The sequence below is a fragment of the Bubalus bubalis genome, chromosome 1 (assembly GCF_019923935.1).
Source record: "Bubalus bubalis isolate 160015118507 breed Murrah chromosome 1, NDDB_SH_1, whole genome shotgun sequence".
In the NCBI taxonomy this organism is placed as follows: domain Eukaryota; kingdom Metazoa; phylum Chordata; class Mammalia; order Artiodactyla; family Bovidae; genus Bubalus; species Bubalus bubalis.
The window spans coordinates 175,024,992-175,033,635 of NC_059157.1; the positions used below are offsets into that span (position 1 = coordinate 175,024,992).

At 41.9% G+C, this 8,644-nt stretch overlaps 2 protein-coding genes across 2 annotated transcripts; one reads left to right on the plus strand and one right to left on the minus strand.

The window, feature by feature from the left end:
• The first annotated feature begins 3,076 nt into the window (after positions 1-3,076).
• LOC102408707 (proline-rich protein 23B-like) lies at positions 3,077-4,622 on the plus strand. The gene has a single exon (XM_006069987.4). The coding sequence runs from the start codon at positions 3,379-3,381 to the stop codon at positions 4,162-4,164; it is 786 nt and encodes a 261-aa protein (XP_006070049.3). The 5' UTR covers positions 3,077-3,378; the 3' UTR covers positions 4,165-4,622.
• A 2,621-nt stretch (positions 4,623-7,243) lies between these two features.
• On the minus strand, positions 7,244-7,581 carry LOC112578160 (40S ribosomal protein S27-like). The gene has a single exon (XM_045166360.1). It carries the CDS (start codon positions 7,454-7,456, stop codon positions 7,298-7,300), a length of 159 nt encoding a protein of 52 aa, XP_045022295.1. The 5' UTR covers positions 7,457-7,581; the 3' UTR covers positions 7,244-7,297.
• Between the last annotated feature and the right edge of the window lie 1,063 nt (positions 7,582-8,644).

The following is an 8,644-nucleotide window of genomic DNA, read 5'->3' on the forward strand; positions in this document are numbered from 1 at the left end:
TAGGCTCCAATTTCATTCACCTCATTAGAACTGACTCGGATACATTCTTTTTAATAGCTGGGTAATATTCCATTGTGTATATATACCATAACTTTCTTATTCATTTGTCTGCTGATGGACATCTAGGTTGCTTACATGTCCTAGCTTTTGTAAACAGTGCTGCAAGGAACCAGTTTTGTGAAAGACAATTTATCCATGAGACGAGGTTGGTGGATGGTTTGGGGATGATTCGAGTGCATTACATTTATTGTGCACTTTATTTATATTATTATCATATCAGATCATCAGGCATTGGATCTCAGAGGTTGGGGACCTATGGAATGGATCTAACTGATAACTGCAAAATAGGTTTCATAATGACAATGTCAAGAGTTTGAGTCAATGAAGTAGGAAGGAGGACAAAAGTACTGAAGGGGAAGAGAACTAAGAAGCCAAGACTGGGGGAGAGGGGGTGGTAAGGGGTGAGATCCATGAGAATATTAAACTCACCACAAATTACAACAGATGTGGGATGAGTGAGAATTACAGTGAATCTAGTGTTAAAATATTTGAAGACTCTGTTACAGACACTTGTTACACTCACATTTGATAAGTGACTGGTATGTAGTATGGGAGAAGGCAATGGCACCCCACTCCAGTACTTTTGCCTAGAAAATCCCATGGACAGAGGAGCCTGGTGGGCTGCAGTCCATGGGGTCGCTAAGAGTCAGACACGACTGAGTGACTTCACTTTCACTTTTCACTTTCATGCATTGGAGAAGGAAATGGCAACCCACTCCAGTGTTCTTGCCTGGAGAATCCCAGGGACAGGGGAGCCTGGTGGGCTGCTGTCTATTGGGGTCGCACAGAGTCGGACATGACTGAAGTGACTTAGCAGCAGCAGCAGCAGAAGCATATAGTATGACTGAACCTCAATTTTTTAAACAATATTTTGTTTATTTACAGATTATGATAATACTATGAAGGCTATAGAGAGAAGGATGATATAAGGAGTAAGTCAAGAATGCCATTTCAAATAAAATGGCCAGAAATGCCCTTTTAAAGAAAGTGCTGTCTGAATTGGTCTTTGAAGAAGAAAGAATCAGCACTGCATAAAGCTGGAGGAAGAGTTGAATCCTAATTTTTTAAAGGTTAAAAAAAATAGAAGATGGAGAAGGAAATGGCAACCCACTCCAGTACTCTTGCCTGGAAAATCCCATGGACGGAGGAGCCTGGTGGGCTGCAGTCCATGGGGTCGCAAAGAGTCAGCACTTAGTCTTGTTCAAGGACTAAGGTCACTAAACTACAGAATGGTGACGTTCCTAAGTGAAAGGGAGGAGTTGGAAAGGGAGCAGGGGGCTTGTGAAGGGCATTCCCAACTAGTTAAGGCTCTTCAAGTGAAAGGAACAAAATCTTCCTTAAACTAGCTGAAGCAATAAAGATAACATTGGCTGACCAAAAAAAAAAAAAATAGAAGATAGGAATACTTCAAACAATTAGATATAATATTGGCTAATAATAATGTGGAAAAATGATCCACCTTCATTTGCAATCATAAATGCAAAATGAAAACACAGTGAGATAACATTTTACTGTACTAGGTTGGAAAACAGGTAAGAGTCTATAAATAAGAAATGTTCACAAGGATGCAGTGAAATGGAAACATACTCTGCTCACAGGAATGCAAACTGTGAAAAATATTTTGGGGAAAAAAGAAGAAAGTCATTACCTATTAGCTTGAAAAGGCACACATAGAATCAATTAGTACTGCAGTCCTAGGTGTATGTGATAAATACACGAGTTAAGAGTTCATGATTTAAAACCAGATAAGTGTGCATTGGACGCCTACATCTAACATAAACTTGGTACATAATAACTTTTTTTTTTTTTTTTTACTCTGAACTTCAGGTGTTGTGGATACCAAAAAAAAAAAAACCACTTTTTTCCAAAGACGGCAGGAAGACACTTCTGCAGTTCATAGATATATGCTGTGCTGTGCTAAGTCTCTCAGTCTCCTCGGACTTTTTGCGACCCCAATGAATTGCAGCCCGCCAGGTTCCTCTGTGGGGATTATCCTGGCAAGAATACTGGAGTGGGTTGCCATGCCCTCCTCCAGGGGATCTTCCCAAACCAGGGATCGAACCCAGGTCTCCCGCATTATGAGCAGTTTCTTTACCGACCGCACCACCAGAGAAGCCCGTTCGTTTATGGCTTCGATTGTGGTGATAGTTTCACCAGTGTATACTTATATACAAACTCAAGTTGTATATATTTAAAATGTATAGCTTTTTGTATGTCAATCATACCTCAACAAAGTATTGGCTCAATCGAGAAAACGATTGTTTTTCAAAACTCAGTAAAACGAGTGATACATAATAAATACTCAATAAAACAATTTAATTATCCCAAGATAGTTTTATTTTTTAACAGCCTTTTACCTGTAGGAAGAAACTGCCACAAATATTTTATTTAATATTAAGACGGAATTTTACCTAAACAGATATGAGTGTTTTCTATTTACTCTTCAGAAACCAAGCTTTAAAGGATTTTCATGGAGCATTTAGATAGGTCTGTTTTAAGCTGCCAAGGGGGTGGTCTATTTGAGTGGTTGTCTTTCTCTGTGTGTGTGTTAGTCACTCAGTCATGTCCGACTCTTTGCGACTCCATGAACTGTAGCCCTCCAGTCTCCACTGTCCATGGGATTTTCTAGGCAAGAATACTGGAGGGGATAGCCATGCCCTGCCCCAAAGGATCTTCCCGACCCAGGGATCGAACCCCGGTCTCCTGCATTGCAAGCAGATACCTCACTGAGTTACCAAGGAAGCTGACCATGGTTTCTTTCTACCATGCCTGAAATCAAAGGAAAACATTAATTTAAAGGTAACTAATATTTACAGTTCTGTTATTAGTGTATCTTTTTTTTTTTTTTTTTCCTAAAAATGAGGCACACAAGTATTCTGCCCCCTGGAGGACTATAAAAGTAGTTCCCTACTGTGACCTATCAACTACAGCCCTGACTATTGGGCAGCACAGATACCGCGAGTTCTGTGGGGCGGGGCCTCCGTGGGGGCGGGGCCTCTGGGGGCGGGGCTTAGCGTGACATTTTACGACGAGGATTCCACTGGCGTAACTTGCAATATCTTTGGCCGTCTGGTGCTGTGACTAATCGGTGTGAGGTGCTGAAGACTAGAAGGCGAGAGGCTCAGCCCAGCGCCCGACGGCGATCCCCTTGAAGCCTGGACTGCAAGACCACAGGGAGGCAGTACCGGAGCTCTGAGGACTCGCCCGCCATCACGCCGTCCTGCGCCCCAGCTGGCCCGCACCGCGTCACAGCGTGCAGGACTGAGCGCCTCTTTGCCCTCTGCCAGGCCCCAGAAGTGCCGTCCTTCGGTCGAACTGATGGGCAGCAGGCCTCGAAGCCCCGGTGCCTACTCCTCAGACCGATGGGGAAACGAGGCCGAAGAAACCGGCCCTGCCAAGCGCCGCCGAACGGAGGCGCGCGCGCGCCCAGAGTCCGAGTCCGAGACGGCGCCCAGCGTGGGCAACCTGACAGGACCTACGGCTGCGGGCGCTCTCACACGCGTGCTGGTTCTGCCCGCTGGCTGTGCCCTGCATCTGCCCCTGGACGACGTAGATCTGGTGCTGGAGCCCGAGCCCACGTCCGTGCTGCAGGTGGCTCTCGGAGATTTCATCCTCACACTGATCCCCGAGGCCCTCTTGGGCTCGAGGGTGGAAGGCCCGTCGGGACAGGTCCTTGAACGGGCCGCTCTCCTGAGCCCTCCCGGGGAGTACACGGCTCTGGAACCGGGATTCTGCGCAGCTGTGCCAGAGGTCGCCTGCGAAGAAGAGACCAACGGGGACGACGCCGACTCGGGCTCTGACTTCCTGTCACCAGAGATGGATCCGGCAGGCGGCCTCATAGCTGGGCTCCGCAGCCCAGACGCCAGCGTGTGGCGCTCCGACGCACAGGGCTTCTTCCCAGAGTTCTGGCCTCGGGCGCCTAACCCTAGTCCAGAGAGATGCTCTCCTCACCACGACGACCACCTAGACGTGCACCTTCTGGAGCCCTTCCCTGACTCACCACTCCAACCTCTACCGCCTTCTCCAAGTCCAAGCCCTCACGAGCGCCCCCCGCGCCCTCGCGGTCCTGCGCCCAAGGCTCGGAGATGTCTGTTTCCAGAATGAACTACACTCTGGGCCACAAGGACACAATTGTAGCTACCATCCTGGCGGTCCAATGGACTTCCCAGTGTCCTTGACATTGAAAGTCCTACAACCTGGAAATTAAGCATCTCATGTGCCTTGTACCAACAATTTCTTTTTCACTCCAGACTGGCTATAGTGGTAGGAGAAGACGTCAAGAAGAGAAAGCAGATTCTAGACCTCATCTTTGAAATGGAAAATCTGTCCAGGGATACCGGACAATGTGTTTTCAGACTTTTGGACTTTTTTACGCATCATTCTCAGGCCTCTCCATTCCCCTTCCTTTCGCATCAGTTATTTTCTCTCAAATTGTACTCTGTCTTGCACCATACGATTACTATCCTATAGCTCCCCCAAACAGGAAATTGCTGGGGATTTCTCATGTTGTTAATTTCCTTCCTTATATGTTTTCTCATGAATTTATAAAGATATTTAGCCAGAGCTTTTCTCTTTCTTGGTGTTTGGAGATGCTCCCTTGGAAAACTGCAAAATAGTATGATGGCTGTCAAACATAATAGCATGATGTTTGTTCTTAGTTTCCTCTTAACCTGAAGAAGTTCTCTTCCATTTAGAATTCTACCTCGAATTTTTTCTTATATCAAACTTCTTTTAAAACATTAATGTATTACCACATTTGCTTCACATTTTTATAAAAGAAATAAAATCTAATGGTATTTATATATATATTACTACTATTTATATAAACCAACATGCTTTACCATTTCTTCTCTACTATTTTATTCTTACATTCCACTCTCAAAGTCTAGCCTCAGTTTTCTTGGTGAAGAATATCCTTTAAAAATTGTTCTTTCCACTATATCACATTATAGTAAACTATCTTGGTTTTGTAAATCTCAACATGTTTTTTTAAAATATTTTAATAGATACAAAAATAGCAAAATGTTTTATTGAAATATAGTTGATTTACAGTGTTGTATTAATTTCTGCTCTACAAAGTGTTTCAGTTATATAAACATATATTTCCATATTCTTTTCCATTATGGTTTATCACAGATATTGATATCCTGTGTTGTACATTATGGGCTTTCCTTGTGGCTCACCTGGTAAAGCATCCACCTGCAATGTGGGAGATCTGGGTTTGACCCCTGGCTCAACATGTTTTTAATGCAGCATACTCTCCTAAGTCTCTTATTACTGAAAATGTTTTATTATATATTATTCCTAATTTTAATGTGACATTAAAGTACTTTAAAGCTATTACTCCATTGTTCTTTCATTTTTTATTGTTGTTGCCGGCAAGAGGTCTCTGCCAATTAAGTTGTTACTCCTTTTCTATTTGATTCAGTTGTTCATTTTAGCATTTTAGAAAATTTTATTATTTTTATTGAAGTACAGTTCATTTACATTGTTGTGTTAGTTTCTGGTGTACAGCAAAGTAATTCAGATATATATGTTATTTTTCATATTATTTTCCATTATGGTTTGGGGCTTTCCTGATAGTTCAGTTGGTAAAGAATCATCCTGCAATGCAGGAGACCCGGTTTGATTCCTGGGTCAGGAAGATCTGCTGGAGAAAGGATAGGCTACCCACTCCAGTATTCTTGGGCTTCCCTAGTGGATCAGCTGGTAAAGAGTCTGCCCAGAACCCAGGAGACCTGGGTTCAATCCCTGGGTTGGAAAGATCCCCTGGAGAATGGAAATGCTACCCACTCCAGTATTCTGGCCTGGAGAATTCCATGGGGTTGCAAAGAACTGGACAGGACTGAGTGACTTTCATTTTCCATTATGGTTTATTACAGAATATTGAACATAGTTCCCCATGCTATACAGTAGGACTTTATTGTTCATCTACTTTATATATATAGTAGTTTGTATCTGCTAGTCCCAAATTCCTAATTTATCCCTCCCCCACCCACTGTCCCCTTTGGTAAGCATAAGATTGTTTTCTATGTTTCTGATTCTGCTTTTGTTTTGTAAATCATTCATTTGTATCATAGTTTAGATTCTACATATAAGTGATATCATGATATTTGTCTTCCTCTGACTTATTTCACTTCGTATGATACTCTCAAGGTCCATCCATATTGCTGCAAATGGCATTACTTCATTCTTTTTATGGTTGAGTAGTATTCCATTGTATACGTATACCATATCTCTTTTATCCATTCATCTGTGGATGGACATTTAGACTGTTTCCATGTTTTGGCTATTTTAAATAGTGTTACCATTAACATTGGGGTGCATGTGTCTCTTCAAATCAGAGTTTTCTCTGGATATTTGTCCAGGAGTGAGATTGCTGGACCATATGGCAACTGGTTTTAGTTTTTTAAGAAACCTCCTGGGCTTCCCTTGGGGTTCAGTGGTAAAGAATCTGCCTGCCAATACAGCAGACATGGGTTCAATCCCTGGTCTGGGAAGACCCCACATGCAGGAGAGCAACTAAGCCCTTGTACCATAATTACTGAGTGTGGGCTCTAGGGCCCAGGAACCACAACTACTGAGCCATGAGCCACAACTACTGAAGACCCTGCACCCAGAGCCTGTACTCCACAACAAGAGAAGCCACCCAAATGAGAAGCCCACTCACCCCAACTAGAGAAAAGCCTGAGCAGCAACAAAGATCCAGCACTGCCAATAAATAAATAAATAAAATTTTTAAAAAGGAACCTCCATACTGTTATTCATAATAGCTGTACCAGTTTACATTCCTTTCAACACTGTAGGAGGGTTCCCTTTTCTCCACCCCCTCTTCAACATTTATTATATGGAGACTTTTTAATAATGGTCATTTTCACTGTTATGAGGTGATACACCATTGTAGTTTTTTTTTTTTTTTACCATTGTAGTTTTGATTTGCATTTGTCTAATAAGTAGTGATGTTGAGCATCTTTTCATGTGCTTTTTGGCCTTCTGTATGTGTTCTTTGGAGAAATGTCTTTTTAGGTCTTCTGCCCATTTTTTGATTGGGTTGTTTGGGTTTTTGTTATTGAGTTGTACAATATGTTTCTACATTTTGGAAATTAAGCCCTTGTCAGTGACATAAGTTGCAAATATTTTCTCGCATTTTGTAGGCTTTCTTTTCATTTTCTTTTTTTTTTAAATCCAAAACGTGTATATTGGGATGGTTTCCCATTCATCTTGACACAGGGTACTTTTAGCGCTGCTTCTGTCTGAAAGAGCATCCTTCTGTAAGCCTTGCTTTTCCTCCTGTAGGCTGGCAGAGGACAGTAGAGCAGCCAACACAAAAAACTACTGTTTGTGCATGGCTAAAGATGGTGGTGATTTTATAGCATTCTGGGCATTTTACATCCATGAAATAGGAATTGGGGCTCTGCCCCAGGAGCTTCTTCTTGTGTTTCCTCTACTCCTCTTCTGGAGAGGGATGAAGAAGATCCTTTGCGAGAGGCATGTTCTCGTGAGGAGGTCATCACCGCCGGAAAGCTCTTCATTTTCTTTATGGTTTCTTTTACTATGCAAAAGCTTATAAGTTTAATTAGGTCCCATTTGTCTATTTTTGCTTTCATTTCTATTGCCTTGAGAGACTGACCTATGAAAACACTGCTATGATTTATGTCAGAGAATATTTTGTCTATGTTCTTTTATAGGAGTTTTATGGTGTCATATCTTAAAGTTAAATCTGTAAGCCATTTTGAGTTTGTGTATGGTGTGAGGGGCTGTTCCAACACTAATTTACATACAGGTATCCTGCTTTCCCTAAGTCACTAGCTGCAGAAACTGTCTTTTCTCTATTATATATGCTTGCCTCCTTTGTCAAAGAGTAACTGACCATAGGTATCTAGGTTTATTTCTAGGCTCTCTATTCTGTTCCATTGATCCATATGTCTGTTTGCCAATACCATGCTATTATGATTACTGTAGTTCTGTGTTACTGTCTGAAGTCTGGGATGGTTATGCCTCCAACTTTGTTCTTTTTTCCTCAGGATTGCTTTGGCAATGCTGGGTTTTTTATGGATCCAAATAAATTTTAGGGTCATGTGTTCTAGTTCTGTAAAAAATGTCATGGATCATTTGATAGGGCTCCCATTAAATCTGCACATTGCTTGGTAGTATGGCTGGTTTAACAATATTAATTCTTCCAGTCCAAGAACATGGGCTATCTTTCCATTTCTTTGAATCATCTTCAATTTCCTTTATCAACATTTTATAGTTATTAGCATGTAAGTCTTTTACCTCCTTGGCCAGGCTTATTCCTAAGGTTGGTTGTTTTGTTTTGTTTTTTAACATTTTAGCCCATTTTAAAATGTTTTTTTCCCCTTTGGCATCCTGTAGTTTGACTGTAACATATCTAGAGGTAGATGCTATTTTTATTTGGCTTGATGGGTTTAGTTAACCATCAATATGAGAAATTATCTTGCCTGAACTTCCACAAAATCTTAGGCTCTGTCTCTTGTAATAACCCACATATACCCATATCTGGCTGAGCACCGAAGAATTGATGCTTCTGAACTGTGGTTTTGGAGAAGACTCTTGAGAGTCCCTT